The following is a 23,257-nucleotide window of genomic DNA, read 5'->3' as shown; positions in this document are numbered from 1 at the left end:
CCATGTTTCACTTTATGCACCATTTCTCTTTTTTCATATTCTTCATCTCCAACACCATATAGTTTTGATGCTATCAGTTCTAAAATGGTTGATATTGGGATCTTGAGTTCAGAGTCCCATTAGCCTTCATTTTTGTCAGAATTAGGCCTGACATACTCTTGGCTGGCTTTTTTGAGACAGGACAGTGGGAGAGACTTCTTTGGTGTTAAAGGTGAAGAATTTGGAATAAAGACATGGTGCCTAAAGTCAAACCTGGGAGGGATACAGCTCTAATGTGGAGCTGCATGCATGCTGCTGGTGTGTGAGGGCTTTTATCATTGATTACATCATGAAGTTAAAAATGTGTTACTCTACGAATAGCAAATATGTCACCATCTCTCATTGAACTCCATTGATTTTCATTGTGTTGCTTTCCATGATTACAATGACCCTAAACATACACCTAAGGCCAAAGTTGATTTTCTGGAGAGGTGAGAGTGATTCAGTGATTAAGTATGACACCCGATCTGCGTATTTGAAGTGTTTTGAAGTGACTTATCTGCTCATTTTCACATTATGTTTGATAGGCGACAAAACTTTTGTCTTGTGAAAATCTGCCCTGTCTGTGTTCATTAAAGGGTCAATCTTTCCTTGGTGCATGAAATTTATTTTTGTACATTCATTTTCATTCGAGAGGGTTGTAGCTTTCATATGAGTGACTTCTGAAGCCAAGTGATTAATTGAAAGTCAGGTTATTAGCTGTTATTCCAAACAGATGGATAGGCGACAACTCTTTTGGAGGCGAGTGTATTAGCGTTAAAGACCCTGCATATTCACCTCTTGATATACTGATTAATATTTGAAATGGAGGCATAGCAAAAAAGCTGCATTTTCAAGATGGCAGCTAAATCAAAAATAACCAACACATATTAATAATTCTTCCAGGCACTTCATTGTAAAAAAAAACATGAAACACCAAATACACACAAAAACTTTTGAACAGATGGACAGATTTGCTAAAACTCTTGAATAGGTACACCAATTACATTTTTGAGGTCTCAAATGGGTAATATGGTAACATGGTAGTAGTGTTATGTACAAATTCAAGGTTTTCTGGGGATTGTGGGACATACAGTACCTGTAGCAATTAGTGACAACTGCATAGGCCTTGTGCTAAATATGCCTTGCATGACTACAAATTCAAAAGGGCCAAAAGATTACAAGAGAAAGTTCATTTGTTTTTTCAATTCGTGGACATGGTTATGATTGCTTACTTACCAATAGTTGATGACTGTTTCTAGTTGCACAAGATTTTTGGACAAACTGGAATTCTGTCTTTCCCATGTAAGTTGTATGGTATAGCTTGCCTGGTTAACACCAATTGATCCCACAAGTGAGAGTCCGGAGGTTACCTATCGAATTTCTCATAGGAAATGTGTGGTTATGATTGCCCATGGTCATTTATTGGGTGTTACGAATGTGTCATTTGGCATATGAGTAGCCCATAGCCAATCATGTCAGTTTTATCTATTCAAACAAACGCCTTATCACCCTTCCTGATTGGAGCCCAAGATCTGGGACCTACGCCGAGGGACGGAATCCATGCTGTCTTTCAGATCAGAAGGTATGTGCAAAGCAGCAAGGTCACCTCAGTATGTAAATTATACTGTGAACACGATATATAACTATAAACACTATTAGGCTATGTTGCTGTCGCTTCCACACAGACCAAGGAGTCTAACGCATGCATGAGTCACAGTGCATGTTGACATGCATGTTTCTTTTAGGTGTATTTCAGATTGCCAATGTTGACATGCATCCCCAAACCATGCCAGTCCCACTACCATGCTTGGCTATTGAGAGGATACACTTTTTTGTAAAACTGACTTGTTTACCTCTGCACATGCTTGACACCCTCTCAAGTATTTTTTTTATCTTGGTCTCCTCAGATCACACAACATGGTTTCAGTGATCCATATCCTTGGTCTGTTCATCTCTCTTGAGACCAAGATAAACAATGAACAATGTCAATGATGCATGAATGCTGTCAACATTGGCAATCTGAAATACACCTAAAAGAAACGTAGCCGGGTCCTGACCATCCCATAATACTACCATTTGGCGGAAGTACGTAGGATGGCTCGCGAGGCTAAAAGAAACGTGCATGTCAACGGGTTCTTTTAAGTCACTGACGCCGTGAGGTGATTTTAATAGTTCTTTGATGGTTTATTTTCCATGTCACAAAAATCAGGTTCCATTTTCCTTTTGTCACAAAATAAAAAAACTAGGGGTGGGCAAACATGAAAATATTTAATCGCATTAACTCAATGACTTTCTGTGATTAATCGCGATTAATCGCATAGTGCTCGAAACCCAAAAATAATAATAATAAATCATAAATAAAATAAATAATAAATCTAAAAAAAAAAAAATAATAAAACAAAATAATTAATAATAATTTGCATATGTACTGTGTAGATAACCTATGTAGGTCTAATATAATATTCCACAATGGAAATGTAGGCTATTTGCCAACCTATCAGTCTAAATGTAGTAGGCCATATGCCAATCCAATGTAGGCCTACTAATGAAACAAATTATTGCATACAATATTACACTAGGGCTATTTAAAATTGTAGGCTACTGAAACTGATATATTAGAAATTATAAACTCAAATTAGGATGGTCTACATGGGCCTACAAGAAAAAAAGAAAAAAAACTTGTCACTTAAAAAAACTATATGTTAATACAGCTTGCCATAGGCGTGCGTTTGTGAGATATGTTCCGCCTTCTCTCACTGTCAAAGACTCCCACCTTCTCTCTTATCTGTTGCTATTTTTAAAGTGTTTCAGCGACTAGAAACTAATTGACTGTCTGTTGGCATTGACAGCTTTTACCTATCTTTCAAAACAATGACGTTAACATGACTAACACTATCTTAAATGCTGATGAAGTTGCCGATGTCGCGAAATCATAGCCTACCATGTTGATGCAGCCTAATATGCACGCGCAGTGCCATAGATACCAAAACGTTGCGTGAGGAATGTAATATCTTGCTGTTCGCTTTTTGATCAGGGCTTTAATAAGTCAGTGTGGCGTTATTGACAGCTGATAGACAGCCAGCACAACAGTAGGCCTACCCTTTTCATGCTGACAATAGACTAACCTTGCGAGCTGCAAAGGCAAGCATCACCCAGCCCTAAAAAAACGTTTCTAAAATAATAAAGTACTTCTTCTTAATGAAACATAAACACCATCATTAAAGAAACGAAAAATGTAAAACTTTGTGCCTGCTGGCGTCTCTAAGGGTAAATCCAAATTCCACGTTCCAAGTTGCACAAGCAGTCACGGTTGGCCTAGTGAGCTAATGTTCAGCCACACACTGACTAATTATAATTACAGGTCCATACATCAATCAATTGCACCGGGTCCAATTAGGCCACCCAAATTCCAAATTCCAACACAGTATTCTACATTTCTGCCAGTAGGTGTCACCAAACAAAAAAAAAGTACAAAAGGGCTCCTACACACTGTGACTACTGGAGCAGATCATGCTATTCTCTATAGGATTGCATTCAAATCTCAAACCAATCTATTTCAGACAGTTGCACACTCAAAATGTAAGAGTGAGTTCAATGCAAAGAAAAGTTGAAATGCACACTGATGAACTCCCTTTAAATCCCTTCTCATTTCGAGAGGATTCAAGCCAACACAGCCCCTTTTCAACCAGATTTTAATCTGGGATGTANTCACTTTTGTGNGTACATGTTCAAACATTAATGGCTGTATTTTTTTTCTGAGTGAACAAGACATTTTAGCTGTTAAATATGTTGTTAAAGGGTCACTAATCATTATGTCAAAGTGACATTTCTGTAATAATTTCCAGGGCTTTGAACAATTATTTTTTCCCAAACGTTCCGTTCCGAACAGAAACAGAATTATAACGTTTCCGGTTCTGGGTTCCACCAATAAATTGAAGTTCCCGAACCGGTTAGAACCATAAAATATTGTTCCCGGAACGGTTAATTTCGTTCCTGTCAGCTGATTACTCCCCATAACTCCCGCCTAACTAACCAAGAAAGACGGAAGTGCAAATGAGTCAGCCTACATTCAAAACTGTTTATTCAAGCGGATGAAAAGAATATCCTCCAGAATTTTGTCATTCAGGGACGACCTAAGCGGAGCAGCAGAGAATAAACCTCAATGATGAAAATGTGCGCTCCACGCTGACTTGGGTCACGGGGAGCACTATGATGGACATTGTGAGTTTGTGCATATTTGAAGCGGCCATGGATGCCCAATAACCCCGAACATTGTCGGTGCGCTTTACACGCGCTTCCCTGCAATGTCTTACAATAATGCAATGCAAACTCTGTCCTTTTGTATGTCAGTGGTTTCTCTTAATTAAGATGTGGAGTGAAGACTTTGTAATCTACAGCTCTCTCTCCATTCAGTCAGAGAATGTCTGATGTCACACAGGACGTGAACCTCAGCCGTCATGGTAACATGTGCAGGAAAATAATGACTTTTTTTTTTAGTTTGAGGAACGGTATTAACCGGTATTAACCGGTTACCATTATTTTTAAATAAGTGTTCCAGTTCCAGAACATAAAAAATAATAACGTTTCCGGTTTCGTTTCTGTTCCCTGTAAAATACAAAAAGTTCCTGGTTTTCGTTTTCGTTCCTTGAACCGGTTCGAAGCCCTGATAATTTCCAATGAAAAGATATACTCACAAATCTGCAAAAACTGTGAGGGGTGTACTCACTTTCGTGATATACTGTACAAAGTGCATGGTGGTTTCACACATATTTGATTTGGCAGCCATCTTGAAAATTCAGATTTTTTTTCATGCCTCTATTACTAATATTAATGAGCATATTAAGAAGTAGCTGGGTACCAATTTTCATGCTTTTACCACAAAATGCCTGGTAGTTAATATGGGTTGGCTATATCGGATTTGGTGGCCATCTTAGTTTTCAGAGTGAGGAGTCTGCACACTTAGAACCCTTTTTTTGTATTTTATTTTTTCATGGCAGGATAACATTTCGAAACGTAGGTCGAAAGGAGGTCGACACGTTATCCTGCCATGAAAAAAGGATATAATATGGGATATAAAATATAAAGGATATAAAATATAATTCTAAGTGTGTGGACTCCTCGCTCTGAAGAGTACAGTTGGCCTTCGTCCTGCACCTTTCCCTGGGATGTGCACAATGCTCTCTCCTTCTTGACATCTTGAAAATTCTGCATTTTTCATGACAATTCTACATCTAATATTAATCAGTACAAAAAGAAGGAAATATGTACCAATTGTCATGCTTTTACTACAAAGATAATGGATTCATGATTCCTGTCATTTGGGTCGGCCATATTGGATTTGGCGGCCATTTTGAATTCATTTCTAATGCTAATAAGTACATCATGAAGTATATATTTACCAAATTTCAGGGTTTTATGATGCAGTGCATAATGGTTTCACTAATATGGGTAGGCCATATTTGATTTGGCGGCCATCGTGAAAACGATGCATTTTTCGAGATGCCTTCAATGCTACTATTAATCAGCTTAAGAAGTATATGTGTACCAATTTTATACTTTTACTCAAAAGTGCACAATCGATTCACCCATCCGCTGGACTATCAGGGAAAATTAAATCATTTCAACCGTTAAGTCACTTAATCAAATGACTCAAACACCTTTCATAATAGTGATTTCCTTAGTCAGTTTAGACCTCAACATTGATCCCAGGTTCAGACAAATGCAGTTCTGGTGTTCTAACTTGTCACTAAACAGTAGAGAGGCACCGGATCCAAGATCCGGTTCCGGATCCGGCAGGATAGTAGGGTTTTTCACAGGGTCTGGATCCAGCAGGATCTTAAGCAGTGGATCCGGTATCCGGTAGGATCCTGAAAATTACTATTTGCTGTAGAGTTCTCAACGGGCCTGAAAATGTCAACCCGACCCTACCCGGCCCGTGGCTTTTAAAGCCCGAGCCCGATGTTACCCGACACATCACTGGAATTATCTAACCGAACCCGGCCCGAGGCCCGAAGTCGGGGGTCAGTTTTCCCACGTTATCCTATGGAGAATGACGGGTTGTGGTAGGTCTTTAAGGGCACTTAAGTGCTGTAAATTGCATAATCCACTTAAAAACCTAGTGAAAAGATATTTTCCACAATAGAAACATTGAAATGGGGAAACTTACATTCTTGCTATTTAAGCAGAATCATCCACAGCGCGATTTCAATAACCGCCTCGTGCTTCACCGCAACAACAATTTATCCACCTTTTTATTGACTTCTAAATGTAGGCTTAGGCCTACTACATTTCCATCCCGAGTAGGTTGACTTCTAAATGTAGGCTTACTACATTTCCATCCCGAGTAAGCCTATCTGATTAAATGTAGGCTACGTGAAGTTGCCCCTCCCTCGTTTGTTCATATGCGCGGATGAGATGGAAAGCCTGGCTGTGCCAAACATTGTTTAAAAGTTTCATAAAATTTTGGTCGGCACACAAGGTTTTGGACATACTAATTTCTAGTGGCACCTGGGCTACGGTTGGTGCATTGATCAGCCATATAGCAAAAAAGACATAGCCTAGGTGAGAGGATGAGATCTTCCTCGGCTGGCGAGCGCTCCGCATGTGTGTGCGCGCGGTTCCTCCCCTCCCAAGACCCGACAGTTACTTATAAGTCAATTTGAGCACGAAAACAGCAAAGACAAGGTGATATTTCATTCAAACAGGGCCTACACGCTCCAAATAAAACATTGGCTGGGGGGATTTTCAACCAGACCGCAGCACGAGCAGACAGTCAGTGTGAAAAGCCAAGTCTACCGGGGAAAATCGCCGTCTTTGCTGCCGCTCGCTTACCATAAGTGCATGAGCCATTGAAATAGTGAAGTGGCATATCGCAACAGCACATGCGGATTAGCCAAATTATATGCAACAAAGTCGCCAACAAAGCGTGGATGTATGTTTAATACGCATATGCCAACGTTGTGTGAATACGGGGAAAGGATAGCCTAATTGGAAAGCCACTGTCCTTTCCATAGTAGAAGACCGCTTCGGTTTCGTTTCACCTCATGGGGAAAGCATCCATGCACTGCATTTGCTGTATAAACATAAAGTTAGCGATCAAACTAAAAATATTGGTTGTTGTCATTACAGCATTTAATAGGCTACTATGGCTGTTGTTTAAAATAGCCATTGGATTGCCAACCGTCCCTTGTATTAACCCTCTGAGGTCTAAGGCTTTTCAGAGGCTTTTAGGCTGCTTGCACCACCCTAACATATCCAAGTATTGTCATTTCATATATATATATTTGGGACCTGGAAGGTCTGAGGTTTCTAATGGTGTGACTTATATGTTTCAATGACAAAAACTCACAGAGTTACAGATTTGTTTTTGGAGACGCATTGCCCTCTGAAGGGCACTCGGACCTCAGAGGGTTAAGAAACAAAAGTATGGTTCCATGAGCTGACATGGGACTCAATGTCGTTATAATTGCATCTAAGATTTTTTTCTCCCGTTTTTATTCGTTTGGTAATTGTAGCCAATGTAGTTTTTCTGTGCGTTATGGGACCTCTGTCCAACTCATCATCGCTGTGATGTCATGTTTTGCGTTCCGGTAGGCCTACTTTGTGATTTACAAATTAAGCACTGCGCAACGTTACATGCAGCAGCCTGCCAGACCTTCGTTACGCAGGCCTACATAGGCTATATTTAGATAGATAGGCCTAGCTTTACTGACCCATCAAAGGGAAATTCGCCATGATCCACGGTAAACAGCAGAACTGACTTTGTTTTGTTTTTTTTCACTGGGCGGAAAAGACTGAGCCCGCGGACCGAACCGACCCGAGCCATATGCTTATATTTTCCACCCGAACCCGGCCCGAACCCACGGGGCCCGTCGGGTTTGTCGGGCTGACCCGATCCGTTGAGAACTCTGATCTGTTGCATCTCTAGTATTTACGTAGCCTAGGCTTTCACAACCCCAATCGCTGCATGGAGTGAAAACCCTTTGGAAGAAGCAGTTGCGGGTAGTTTGGCAGTAAGTCAATGAGTCTAAACAATAGTTTGAGCCAACGTAATGAAAAGGGCCCACGTGTGCGAGTAGGCTATGTGTTTCAACCCTTTCGTAGGATCCGGTATCCGGTTCCGTATCCGGCAGGATCTTAAGCAGTGGATCCGGTATCCGGCAGGATCCTAAAAATCAGGATCCGGTGCATCCCTACTGAAAAGCCACACCATGTTTCATTAAAATCAGTGTGCCACCCCAAAGGTGACTGATTTCACAATGAATTCCTCATGGCAGCAATACTCACTTTGCTGTCCTTGATATTTTCACCACTGGCAGCATCCTCAGTAGACCTGCATCTGATCTGGCATTAGATCCATATTCCCATAAGTCAAACTCCTCCACGTCCTGCTCTGACATGAGCATCACAAAGGCCAGAGCTGACAGCTGGGAAAGACAGAGATCCTCTCTTTCTTCTTTTGCCTTCTGCAGGTACCCTTGGACCTCCTCCATCAGAGACTGGTCGTTCAGTTCGTTCAGGCAGTGGAACAGGTTGACGCATCTCTCTGGGTTTGGAGCTTCTCTGATCTTCTTCTTGATGTACGTGACTGTTTTCTTTGTGTCCAGTGAGCGGCGTCCTTCTTGTGGTAGGAGGTCTTCTAGGCGTTTCTGGTTGGACTCCAGTGAAAGGCCCAGAAGAAACCTCAGGAAGAGGTCCAGGTGTCCATTTTCGTTCTTTAGAGCCAGTTTCACTGCAGTCTGGTGCAGCCCATGGAGGCTGATAGCACTGAAGAGTGACTGAAGCTGAGAGGTGCTCCTCGGTCTTCTGAAGAATTTCAGAAACACAGATGTGCTTCTGAAGTTCAGAAACACATATAAAGCTGCAAAGAATTCCTGAATGCTCAGATGAACAAAGCAGAACACCTTCTCCTGGTCCTGCCCAGACTCCTGCCTGAAGATCTGAGTACAGACTCCTGTGTATATGGGCACCTTTTCGGTATCCATGCCACACTCTCTCAGGTCCTTTTCATAGAAGATCAGATTGCCCTTCTCCAGCTGCTGGAAAGCCAGTCGTCCCAGGGACAGAACCGTCTTCTTATTCCAGATGTCTTTGTCTTTGTACTTCTGAATAATGTGCTTGGCGTGTATGATCAGGAAGCGTATGTACATCTGGGTCAAGGAAACTGGCATCTCATCACTCTTGTCCTCATTCAGGATAGACACCAGAACGGTGACTGCCATCCAACAGAAGACTGGAATGTGGCACATGATATAGAGGCTCCTGGATGACTTCTTCTTCAGGTGTGCGATTATTCTGCTGGCCGTTTTTAGGTTGTCTGTATTTTTCTCAAAATACTCCTCTTTCTGTGGGTCAGTGAAACCCCGCACTTCTGTCAACTTGTCCACACACTGAGGAGGAATCTGACTGGCTGCTGCTGGCCGGGAGGTGATCCAAATTTGCGCAGAGGGAAGCAGATCCCCCTTGATGAGGTTGGTGAGAAGGGCGTCAACTGAGGCAGGTTCTGAAATATTGCAGAAGCATTCATTATTCTTGAAATCCAGAGGAAGTCTGATTTCATCCAGACCATCAAAGATGAAGGCAATTTTGTCATCATTGGAGAAGGTGAGGTCCCCTTTCTCACTGAAAAAGTTATGGATGAAGTCCATAAGAGTGTATTTCTTGTTTTTAATCGAGTTCATCTCTCGAAAAGGCACAGGAAACAGGAAGTCAATGTCCTGATTGGCTTTTCCTTCAGCCCAGTCCAGAATGAACTTCTGCACGGAGACTGTTTTCCCAATTCCAGCTACTCCGTTTGTCATCACTGTTCTGATGTCTTTGTCTTTTCCAGGGAGGGGCTTGAAGATGTCAGTGCATTCGATTTTTGTCTCCTCATTGGTTGTCTTTTTCTTGGATGCCATCTCAATCTGTCTGACCTCATGTTCAGTACTGACCTCAACACATTCCCCCTCTGTGATGTATAGCTCTGTGTAGATTTTCGCCAGAGATGCAGGTTTTCCTGACTCTTCGATGGGTTCAACTTCTTTGAACTTCTTAGATAGTCTTTCTTTTAGCTCTTGTTGGAATTTTTGAAACTTTCCATCTAATATACAGATGGTTAAAAAAGATTGTGTTGGCCATCATATACACATAAACACACATCAATTTTTCCGCTAAATACAAATATTTATTAAGAACTGTAAGAGGCGATCTATCTATTATCCAAATGAAATGCACAAATAAAGAAAACGTGCACACATACAGTAAATAGTGGAATCCATCAAATGTGGCCACTTTGTGAAATCTTTCTCTTCTTTTGAAGACTTTACCTAGTTACCTAGTTTACCTAGTACAGATAGTGTGTCTAATAAAGAGATTAGGTATGAACCCTATTCAGACTGGGCTTTTTTAACATTCCTGGGGGGGGGGGGGGGGGGTACTCATGAATGGAATACGGTATGACTACCAAACTCTGGAGAGATTATCTACATATGGACATCTATGATACATAATTTTTGTGTCATTTTCTGGTATTATGATGTCATTATCTGATTACATTGCCCAAAATCTTTCAAAAATGTATTTTCCTAGCCTAGAAATCTAGACGCCCCTAGCGACCGCAAATTGAATTTGCTCCCGGGGGCAGTCTAGCGGACCCCGGTCGTTTTGCAAGGCTGAAAGTTATCCAATGACAGGGCCAATCAAATCGCGAGGGAGGCCGGGCTACCTAGTAAACACGGGAAACTTTCTAAGAAGAAACATGGTGGCCGTCCGTGCTACGTACAGCACGAAAGTGTTTACTTAATTTAAAAAACCTGGATGATAATACATTTCGTGGCTGACATGGATTGATGTAATAATACACCATGAACTTATCGGACTCAAATAGATCACAACACATTATCATTTGATCATTCGATGTTTTAAGCTAGCTCGGTAAGCTAATTTAAGCATTTTACAGAACCAGATAGTCACACACTATTATCAGACCACCACTACTGTAGGTGTAGAATGAAATTGCTGCCCCAATTTCTAATAAGACACATGTCATTAAAAACGAGACATTTGGGAGCTTTGAAAGTATTTGACTAGCTTACTAAATAGATGGGAATGAGACCTAGTCTACCAAGCTAGTGGCTAGCTAACCTGTCGTCAATAACACAGAGCTAGGTATCCAGCCGTGTATTATATGCCTGCCCCAAATTCTAATAAGATCCATGTCATTAAAAACGAGACATTTGGGAGCTTTGAAAGTCTTTGAGTAGCATACTAAATAGATGGGAATGACACCTAGTCTACCGAGCTAGCGGCTAGCCAACCTGTCTTCAATTACACAGAGCTAGGTATCCAGCCGTGTATTAGTTATGGGTATACAGCTAGCTAGTTAACACCGAACATGCCATGTTGACAACAATTATAAATATAACCATTTAACAAGCCCCAACATTTCGCTGGTTGATCAAGGAGGGCCGTGTGGTTGAAAACGAGGCATTTTTGAACTGTGTAAGTGAAAACATGATTTATTAGGAAACTTGTTTGTGGCTGTGGTGATCACACGCATTCACTGCTACGACGGCTCGGAGTTGCCGCTTCACCTACAAAGGGGCGTGTCGCGTGTACGTTCTGAAAGACAGCTGTGACGTTACACAGAAGTGTGTGGGGATTGGTTGTTCCACCATCCTGTTGCGTGGCGTTGAGTGCCAAGGCATTTTGATAGACAACCATTTATCCCGCCCACACTCTCTCTGAGCTCACCTAGACCCCTGTACAGTTTTTTGCGGGTCTGGCTCGCTAGGCTAGTATTTTCCATCAAATTTAGGTAATGCACTTAAATTGTAATGATTATATGCTTCAGACCACTTAAATGCTCACAATGTTGTCTGATGCTAATGGAAATAACAAAAAATATGAAAATATATGTCACAAAATGGCGTCATAGATATGGTAAAGTGGCTTCAGTTTCTTATAACATTGCACAAAGTGGTAAGTCCTCAACAACAGGATATATCATTACCAAATTTGCAGGGCATGATATACATGACAAATTTAAGTAATGAGAAATAAAAAGAATAAATGAAATTTAGGTGAAATGTGCGTTGGTACAGATAAAGCCCGCCACGATTTTATACTTGGCAATGTCATCAAATTAGCATAAATTTGCATACATTAATGATAATTAATGAAGCTGATATTATATTAGCTATGTTATGTAGATAATTTATGATAATGTAATGGGATAACTATACAATATGTAGGCTAATATGTGATAAGGAAGGAACAATGATGAGACTTCAGTGATTTTTGGTCAGACATATCTGTCAGAAGTTTCGTAGTCATGGCTTAAGTCGTTAAGGAATTATACAACGTCAAAGTTAGTGCGGGCACTTTTAACCCCCCTACCCAGTCTGGATAGGGTTAAATGACCAATTGATAGTAAGAGTAAAGTTAAGATTAAGCAGAACATACCAGGCTTCTGTGCCAGAGTTGAGGTCTCAGCACCTGGAGGACAAAGGAAACCTGTGACCCCTTACCCAGAATTAGCTAAATGTTGATATACAGATATATTGTTTAAATGTACAAATAGACATACAGATGTTTCTAAAGAACTGTAAGAGACCATCTATCAAGATGTTATTCAAATAAAAGGTACAAATAAAGAAAACATGCTCAAATACAGTAAATCGTGGGATCCATCAAATTAATAGATTGTAAAAGTAATGTAAAGAGTAAGCAGAACATACCAGAATTCCTTGCTCTTTGTTCCAGGATTGAGGTCTCAGCACCTGGAGGACAGAGGAAGCCTGTGACCCTTTACCCAGAATTAGCTCAAGAAATAACTCCAACAAAACACAGCTTCACAGACCTTCTTAAAATAATCGCCTAAGTCATTTTTTTCCAGGTTTGTCAGGGAACACTAAAACTCCCTCAGAATGGGGGAGGACATGAGTTAGGCGAAAACGTGAACTTGACCAAAAAATGACTTAGGCGATTATTTTAAGAAGGTGACGATATGCTATCCTACAAATCAGATCTCCACAAAGCATGTTCCACCTACTATTCTGGTATCATACAGTCTGGTTCCTCCAATCAACGCTCTCTGTTCTCCACCATTAACATACTCCTCAAATCTTATTACCTGCAACTAGCTCAAGAAACAGCTAAAATGACTTAAAGGGGTCCTATTATGCTTTTTCATGCCCACTACCCACTTATTGGGTTACACAGCATCTGTTGTATGGAAAAGCTTGGTGAAAGCCGCATTTCACCAATTGTCCTCTTGGGGGAGAATTTCTCTGCCGCAGGAACGCTATTTCTCAACTGCCAGAGAACGTGTGGTTGGGTTTTCAACATTCTAAGCTTTTGTTTCCTGTACAGGTCTACGTCATGCTGTACCTAACATTGCTGCTTATGGGATGGAGTGTTGACGATGTCACAGACCATTTATTCATTGCAGAGACAGTACACCTAATGCGGCTAATGTGGTCTGTCCATTTGTTAGTAGCAGCCACATAGCCTATCTGAATTTGACAGTATTGTGATGAGATGTAGGTCTATCCTACGTATTTATGAATACACCACACAGTGTACAAGAATAGTGTAGCCTTCAAGGATTTCGCCATACAGAGTTTTTTTCCAATTCATGAATCGGCTCCGTCAAATAAGCTACAGCATCGGTCTAGGCTGTAGGCTACTCACCTGTGTCCTAGGTTATATATATTTTTGTTTGAGGGCGATATTAAAGCTGCATTTTACATTGATAAACAGTTGAATGAGGAAGATCGAAAACAGGTAGAACGCGTTAACCCAGCTGCGCACTGAGAATCCAAAACACTTCCAAGTGGGTGAAGGACTCGAATCTCTCCTCTCTCTCTCTATTCGCTTCAGGGCCGTTTTGCATATGCTGTTGACAAGACTAACTTGACTAACTAAGATGTGAAAACCCTACACTTTTATTGCCTTGTGAAGCATAACATTAATTAGAAGACGTGCACTGATTTTATCCAAATAGGTGTCACGACTTGACCAGTAGGGTAGCCGTTTGCATCAGCAATGTTGGCAACGCTTAGCCAGTTAGTAGCCTATAGGCTATGCATAGGCTACAATTCAGTTATTAAAATGCAACGCAGTTTTGTTCATTCATATCTGCAACAGCAACGTGGCTTGACGTCGTTTTAAAAAATGGTCGCGTCGTCGGGCGGCACGCCATTAATGAAACTGAAACCGAAACGGATAGGCCTATTGTTAAATAATAATAGGCTAACAGTGTTGGGTAAGTTACTTTTTTAAAGTAATTGGTTACTTTACTTTAGTTACTGCATTCAATTGTAATTTAATTACTTTACTTATTACTAAATTTAAAAAGTAACTCGTTACTTATTACTTTACTTTTCGCGGGAAAAGGGATTTTAACCAGTATAGTGGCACAACTCATAATACACTTGCTTCCCCAGGCTGTAGGCCGGTTGTGTAAATGGCCTAATATTTTAATATATGCGAACTGTACCTCTATGGAATCCCTCATATAGGGCCTAGGCCTATTGTCATTCTCACATCTAAAATGCATTACATGATTGCCCTGTAGTCCTATTTATAACAGTGTCAATACATTTGAATCTAGTCTAGCATTACGCCATAGAATATAATAAAATAGAATAGACATTTATTGTCATTTCAGCATGAAAATTCCCTTTGGTCTCACTGAATAAAAACAGAATGAGTAGGGTGAGGTGGCCATAGCAAACAGAAATGTTGTAGGTAAGTACACCCTAGGCTTACATATTTCCTCTCCTCGATTTTGCAGCTTAGCTACTCCAAATCCTTTCAGTTTCCTGATTAAAAACGACCTTGGATTGTATGCATCAACATTATTATTAAGGATTCTACGGAATGCAGAATCTGTTCGTGCTGGAAGACGGTGTGATCAGGCACATTTGAGTAGCCTGAAGAACGTGGCCTCAACGCAATAGTGTTGCTTGCGCTGTTGTTCTCACGTTATTCCCAATTAGTCTACTTGATTCGCGCTGGCTGCTGCTGCTGAGCTACCCAAACATTTTTTTTTTGCATTGTATCTAACCAATACGTCATCAGTGAGCACAACAGAGGCCATATGGCATTTGCGATGAGCACAGCTGTTTCATTCATGCATTTGCGTAACGGTTGACTCGGAATGACTGTAGATTTTAACTGCGAATCACTTTCACTTTACCTGGCGTAATGTTAGAAAAAAATGATGGTGGAACTCCAAGTATTGTAGTATTAAGCACATCACAGCGCAATGGGCTCATGAAAGTCCCAGTGAAAGACCTTGCATGCACGAGGAGGAAGGAACATCAGTCTGCGTGCGCACGCTCTCACACACCCACACCCGAGAGCTTGTGAAGGGCTAGGGGAAAAAACAGCCCAGACAGAGAGCTTCGTGCATCTAGAACCAGCCTAATATAAGCAAACCTGAAGATGATTTAAATGCTCAAATAACGAGTAAGGACCGTTACAGCAGTGCAGTAACTGTAATTACGCTACTGAAATTTGAAGAGCAATGGGTTACGTTCCTAAGTTACTGCCAAAAGTAATGAAATTACGTAACGATGTTACCTAGTAACGCGTTACCCCCAATTATTATCATTCTTTTTTTAAACCCTCCTGTCCTCTAGATAAATGCGAACAGAAAAAACACGAAACAGAGACTAGGCCTAGGTGTTATTATAAGACCCAGTGTGAAACCAATGGCACACTATGGAATACCACCTAAATACCTAAACATCATCAAGAGCTCATATCAGGGCATGCAGTGCCAAGTTCTCCACCAGGGACAAACACAGAAAACGTTCACTGTGCTCACTGGAGTGAAACAGGGATGCTTACTTTCCCCTTTCCTGTTTCTCCGATGCATTGACTGGATCATGAAACAAACTACCCACAACAAAAAGACAGGCATCCAATGGAGTCTGACAGAACAACTTGAGGACTTGGACTTTGCAGATAACATTGCTCTACTCTCACAAAGCCACCAACAGATGCAGGAGAAAACCCAACTACTTGAAAATAATGCGAGTAAATTACAAAAACACAAGCCCCATAAACATCACTAGAAGAGGTTGACAATTTCACATACTTGGGGAGTGTAATCGTAGTGGATGGTGGAACAGAGGAAGACGTGAAATCAAGAATAGGAAAAGCATTCAATATAATAAATAACATCTGGAAAACAAAACATTTCACTCAACACCAAACTCAGAATCTTCAATTCCAATGTCAAAACAGTGCTGCTATAATGCTCTGCCCTCCATCCCGCACTCACCCACCTGGACAATAAAGACTCATATGTGAGAATGCTGTTCATTGACTTCAGTTCAGTATTTAATACCATAATACCACAACAACTCATCAGACAAACTAGGCTTCAACACCTCCCTCTGCAACTGGCTGCTGGACTTCCTGATGCAGAGACCACAAGCAGTACGGGTAGGGAATAACACCTCAAGCACCCTGACCCTGAGCACGGGGGCTCCGCAAGGTTGTGTTCTCAGCCCCCTGCTGTTCACACTGCTGACACATGACTGCACAACGACCCACAGCACTAACCATCTAGTGAAGTTTGCGGATGATACAACACTGGTGGGCCTCATCACTAAGGGCGACAACACTCACTACAGAGAACAAGTAGATCTGCTGGCTAAATAGTGCAAAGACAGTAACCTGCTGCTGAATGTCATCAAGACCAAGGAGATTGTTGTCAACTTTCAGAAGGGCCAAAAACAACTGCCACCACTGACCATCGACGGTGATGCTGTGGAGAGAGTGAGCAGCACCAAGTTCCTTGGAGTGCACATCAGCGATGACCTCTCTTGGACCACCAACACTACATCACTGGCGAAGAAGGCCCATCAGCGTCTCTACTTCTTGCGCAAACTAAAGAAGGCAAGTGCTACACCCTCCATCATGACAACATTCTACAGAGGAACCATAGAGAGCGTCGTGTCCAGCTGCATCACAGTGTGGGGAGGAAGCTGCACGGAGAAAAACAGGAAGTGAACTATTGTGAACTGTTCTGAACACAGCGAAGAAGATCATTGGAGTACCACTCCCCTCCCTGCAGGACATTTACACCACACGCCTCACCCGGAAAGCACTGATGATCATCAAAGACACAAGCCACCCTGCACACAAACTGAGTAGCCTCCTGCCCTCTGGAAAGAGGTACAGGCGCCTCCGTTCCCGTACCACAAGGCTTGCAAGCAGCTCCATGTACCAAGCAATCAAGATACTGAACACTCGACCCACTCTCCCTCCACTGTCAGCCTCTAACCAGCCAGGTCACTGACACCCCCCCCTCATCCCCACCACCATATCTGCGACGGAACATTCCACCTGCACCACTATATTTGTGACTGAACTTTCATCCTGCACTAACTCAAAACATGCACATGCACGCGCGCACACACACACACACACACACACACACACACACAGCTGCTGGTGTACTTGATAGACCTATTTAATAGAGATGATACAAAACCCGGAGGATCCGGTTGGAGAGCCGGGTAAAGACCTCATCCGAACAGACCGGATGGCTGTCGTGCATTGATCCGCCTAAGGCGGGTCAGACGGCATTTCATTAATATGTCAACAAAATGGCAGTTACAACGCGAGAAATTGTGAAACCGGAATATATCCTCTGACTACAACAGCCATTCTCTAATCTCCCTAGTATGCTGTTCAGTCACGAACACTCACTGAGTAAAACTGAACCAACTCCCGCCTCGTCATTCATCGAGCCTGTTTGATCCGTCCAGCCTGTTGTGGCCAATTGAGTCGCGGATCCCCGCTCCCTATGTGTGTGCTTCTGACTCTGTTGAGCTCTACATTTCTAAATGTTAACAGTGCTCTGCCAACGCTTTAACATCTCACTCTGTAGGCTACTCTTAGGGAAATTATAGTCTACAGACGTGACTCTATCACTCACTGCGTTTTACAGCGTAGGCTACAGTCTTTAAAGCCACTGCTGTCACTCCCCTCGTCCGAGTCACTCAGCAGCGGCGCCCTTGGCGACTCCGTGAGACGAATCCTGACTGAGTTGTTGGTAGCAGCGAATCCCCTACGGATCGGATCAACGCTTAAGTTTCGTTTTTGCCACGAGTGTGCGAGTCGCAAGGCAACTCGGCAGCGGAAGCGAGTGGTCATCTATGGCCTGCTATATCCCTGCTCAACTAGACTTCTGCTCCCAAATATTTGACTTTTAGTCTTCTTAAATACAAACACACACATTATTTATTGCAAAATCAGGAACATGCCGTTTCACTGCTGCCAAAGGCTGTTCGAGTTGTGGTTGCATGTTTAGTGAGGAGACCCAGGTGGGTAGGATAGCATGCGTTTAGGAACTGTGACATTCATAAAGTGAGTTTTGTTGATCAAACTGTCTTACTCTTTGATTTATCAACATGAATTGATAAATGGAACAACAAAGGCATAGCTATTTAACGGCAGAAACGTTTTAAAAAATACATTATTATTATTTATTTTTATTTAGGCCTATTTTAAATAAGTGATCCGTGTGATCCGAGTGATCCGTCTAATCCAGATACTCTCCTTGGAATGATCCAATCAACCCGGACGCCTCAAAGATTCGAGTTAAGCACCTCTACTATTTAAATATTTATTTTTCTTCAAAATGCTACTATTACTATGTCAGAACGCTATAAAGGACTTTTAGAAAAAGCACAACAAATACTTAATGTATGTTCTCTACAAGTCTTCTGTTGTCCAGTCTTGCACTTTAAATGTCTGTATGAGCACTGTCTATGTCCATACTGTCTTATGTCCATGTATGAGTACTGTCTATGTCTATACTGTCTATGTCTATACTGTCTATGTCCTTACCTAGATTAGTCTATGTCTACATGGGAAATTCTTTGGGAAATTCTTTGTATGACCAGTGCATGTAAAGAAGAAGAACAACACAGCTATAACTAAACAGGCATTAACATGGAACGAGGCAAGAGAAGCAGAGGCAGACCCAAAAACAACTGGAGAAGGAGCACAGAGCAGGATGTCAAGAAGAGGGGACTGTCGTGGAAACAGCTGGAGAAAATGGCCCAAGACAGACGAGGATGGAAACTCTTCACCAATGGCCTATGTTCCAAAAGGAACGTAAAGGCCTAAGTAAGTAAGTAAGTATGAAACCAATCCACCGAGGACTGCCCAATCCCATTGCGCAACCAGTCCACCAGGCGCGTCACTTCTGCCGGGGACTGAATAGGAATGCAGTTACAAAAATCAAACCATGCACCTGAAAATACTAGGTCTGAAATGTATTTTTTGTGAAGCATAGCCTATCGCCATTGTGCATTAGGCGTACAGACAACGAGCAAACAAGAACTCATTTTTAAAAGCCACCAACAGCGACGCGTGCGCTCAGTAGCCTATTCAGTCTGGCTTGCAATTAAGGGGCAGCAGGACGCATTTGAACACGGAGTTCATATCACATATAGGGTGTCACGATATCACTGACAGACGTTGAATTGATTGCTTTGAGTCCGACAAGTCGTGCCGATTGTGTTCATGGGCGCACTCTTTCAATTTCGGATTGCGTCTTTGACAGCCAGACATAGAGCACAAGGGGCTGCCGCAGGAGCAGAGGTGGAAATATCAACTTTGCTGAATAAATAGCCTATCCTTTGAACTGTGTAGGCTACAGCAATCACAGATGATTAGCTTCTTGGATAGCCTATTGTTTGAACGTTAACTCGCCATTAAAGCGATCCTATGCAACTTTGACATAAACACATAGATATAAACAACTTTGTGTCTGTGTTCACAAAAGGTCAAAATATGGAAATAAAAGAAAATGTGTATTTTTGTACTTTTCATAATATGTAACATTTCTAAGTCCATAATGTATTTCTATTTTTGTATTCATCCTCCAGACACACTTTATTTGTTGTTATTTTGAGTTTCTTTATTTTGACGTTGTCCTGTCGTTCATGTCGCTATATGTCACATCCTGTTTGTAAACTAAGCAATTCATGAATGAAAGCGGTAGCGTGTGAGTGAGTTGCTCCACACAAGGTTCAAGTTCAAGTGCGCTTGTAAAGTCAAAGGGAAGCGCTAAAGTTGTAAGCTTTTTAAGAAGAGTATCCTGAAGTCTCCAAGTCCATTCTTAGTCAACAAGCGGGAAAAGTGGTATGTGTAACTTGTCTTTTGTCATTTTCATTTTGTTTATGTCTTATTATTTTGGTGTTTGAGAGCATATGATTTAGTCCTGTGTTTTTTGTTTGTCTTTTTAGTTCTACGGTGTTTTCAGTGTTTCAACGTCGTATGAATGAGTTGGTGCAAAATAAACATCAGTAAACCTGGACCTCGACTTTGCCTGTTGACTGGGAACGGCACAGTAGAACACTTCAGCTTCGGTGAAGGCGAGGACGAGGCGAGTGGCTACACCTGCGTTCCGAGGTCACCAAGGAAAGAGACTTTGTTCCGCGGGAAGGTGGCTGCTTTCGCTTGGAAGTATTCCGTCCGTGTTGCCGAAACAAGGAGAAGATTACGGCGCGAGTGGACTCGCATTCGTGCCTTTGAAGTGGCGCGTGCTATTGAACTGCTCAAAGGTAAAATGACGCTGTTTTCCCTTTCATTTGCCCTGCGTTGTCTTGGACATTGAGAGAGCATTCTCTTATGGACTTAACCGTCCGCGATTTCAAGACTTTCTAAGAAAATAAGGGGAAAGAAAATACTGAAATGAAACCATGGACATTTTGTACTGCTACTGAATGATTGAAATAATGGCTATTTTGGTGATTTGAAAATGTGCCTGTGTTTGTATCATGTTTGACAAAAGGGTTTATGGTTACCAGTGTTTTTAATTGTTGAATTTAAGATGTCTGAAAGTTGAAGTAATTTAATTTTTGAGGCAATTTTCTTTTTAAAAAAGAAAAAAAAGAGAGAAAGAAATTTAAGCTCGTCTTCAATTTAAGTAGCTCACTGCTCAATAGTATCTTGGTGTAGGCCTACTGCAATCACTGTAGTCCATCATGGCAGATGCACAAGAGGCCACATTACCTCCCACAAATATTGAGACAATTCCTAATTCAGAGAAAGACATTGTAGTGCAGGCTGAACATGAAGAGGATAAGGAACAAGATGAGGAGGCTAAGCAAGGTCAACCTCAATCCCAAGTGGAAGAAGTCCAAGACCTCAGGAGAAGTGGCCGCACACGAACACTGTCTGAAAAAGGAAAAGCACTGCAACATGAAAAATTAGATCAGTTACATAAAGCCTTTGGAAGAATGTATAAAAGGTGGAAGTATCATATAAATGGGTTGAAAAGGTCTCTAAAAAGCAAAGAAGATGTCGATTTTATTAAAGAGATTGTGAATGCCATTAATGCCACATTGAGAGAACTAAGCCAAGTGTATGACAAAATCAGAGTGATTGCTGTCCCGGACCTGGAGATTAGAAGGAGAAATGATGCTTGTCTGGCAATCACCAGGACAGCCAATGAGAAGGCCCAGTGTTATATTAATTCAGAAGGTGACCCAGAAGATATTCCGTGGCCAGACTCAGAATCAGTATTTAATGCCACTGTATCTAGTATTACCTCCGCACAATCCATGCATATCTCCAAAGCATCAGGAAGATTATCATGCAAGTCATCAGTGAAAAAACAAGAAGCAGCAGCTGAAGTAGCTGCAACACATGAAGTTTTGGAAATAATGAAGACGCAGCATCAACATGAGGAAGAGATACGGATGCTTGAGGCAGAGGAGAAAAGAAAGATGGCGGAAAGAGAAGTTGAGGAAAAGGAAATGGAAGCAGAGCTTGCGAGAAAAAGAGCTGAGTTTGTGGCAGAGAGTACAGCAAGGAAAATGAAAATACAGGAGAGAGAAAAGGAAGTTGAACGTTTACAGGGACTGAAAGAACATAATGCAGCACAAGCTAAGCTGAAGATTTATAGTGAGAGCATGTATGGTAGTGAGGATGAAGTTACTGCCGCTCCTCAAGAAAATGTGAATGTTCATGTTCCTCCTTTAAGTTTACCTTGCTCTAGCACTCGCCCCTTAAGGGCATCTGAGCGCAAAACCTCTCCAACCCCCTTGCCTGCCTCTCCACAAGTACCTGACGTTCACGCCAGCACACCTCAACCACATAATACTATGTCTTGTGAATCATCTAATGATCTTGTCAAAACACTTGCTGAAGCCATAACTGCTAATAGAATTCCCATTCCTGAGCCTGCTGTTTTCTTTGGTGACCCCCTCCAGTTCACTGATTGGAAGTTGTCCTTTAAGACCTTGATAGACCGTAAGAATCTTCCTGTTCAAGAAAAGCTGTTCTTTCTTCGCAAGTATGTGGGTGGCCCAGTGAAGAAAGCCATTGAAGGTTACTCCTTACTTGGAACCGAAGGTGCTTACCGTGCTGCTTGGGAGATCTTAGAAGACCGTTTTGGGAATTCCTTTGTCGTGGGCAAGGCGTACCGTGACAAGATCCAGTCATGGCACAAGATTTCTACCAAGGACAGCAGAGACCTGCGGGAATTTGTTGACTTCCTGACAAGTGTAGAGACAGCCATGCCACATGTGCAGGGCCTACAAGCTTTAAATGACTGTGTCGAAAACCAGAGAATCGTAGCTAAGTTGCCAGAGTGGCTAAGCTCACGCTGGAACAGATCAGTCACCATGTTCCAAGAAGAGCATAAAGTTTTCCCTGATTTCAAAGTTTTTGTTAAGTTTTTATCCAAAGAGGCTAGAATTGCCTGCAACCCAATCACTTCACTCCAAGCAATAAAGCCAGTCGAGCATGATCAGTCCAAGACACATGACAACAGCCACAAATTCCAGAGAAATCACACTTCAACTGCCAAGACCTTTACTACCAGCTCTAGTGAAGATTCTAACAGCTGTTTATTCTGTAACCGATATGACCATACTGTTCATGAGTGCCGCAAGTTTATGGAGAAGACATTGGAAGAAAGAGTTAAGTTTGTGCTGATGGAAAGATTGTGTTTTGGATGCCTCAAGCTTGGCCATATTTCCAAAAGCTGCAATGCAAGGTGTGTGTGTGACAAATGTGGCAAGCGTCACCCAACCTGTTTGCATGAGGATCGTGAAAAGGGAGATCAAGAACCTCCATCACAGTCACAGACAGAAGTAACAGAAGTAACATCTAATTGGGTCATCCAAGATAAAAGAAGCACTCACACATCCTCTATCCTTCCAGTGTACGTCTCCAGAATAGACAATCCAGACGAAGAGGTGTTGGTATACGC

The 23,257-nt window shown here is 41.8% G+C and overlaps 1 protein-coding gene across 1 annotated transcript in view; it reads right to left on the bottom strand.

Moving 5' to 3' along the window:
* LOC134466185 (NACHT, LRR and PYD domains-containing protein 12-like) overlaps nt 1-22,669 on the bottom strand; it is a 155,676-nt gene extending 133,007 nt beyond the window's left edge. Inside the window, exons 1-2 of the mRNA XM_063220081.1 lie at nt 22,648-22,669; nt 8,308-10,102 (exon numbers count right to left, since the gene is read on the bottom strand). Coding sequence (XP_063076151.1) covers nt 8,308-10,102; nt 22,648-22,669 — 1,817 coding nt within the window. The remainder of the gene's footprint in view (nt 1-8,307; nt 10,103-22,647) is intronic.
* Between the last annotated feature and the right edge of the window lie 588 nt (nt 22,670-23,257).

The sequence above is a fragment of the Engraulis encrasicolus genome, chromosome 16, assembly GCF_034702125.1.
Source record: "Engraulis encrasicolus isolate BLACKSEA-1 chromosome 16, IST_EnEncr_1.0, whole genome shotgun sequence".
NCBI lineage: Eukaryota > Metazoa > Chordata > Actinopteri > Clupeiformes > Engraulidae > Engraulis > Engraulis encrasicolus.
This window is presented reverse-complemented; position numbering and strand designations above follow the sequence as displayed.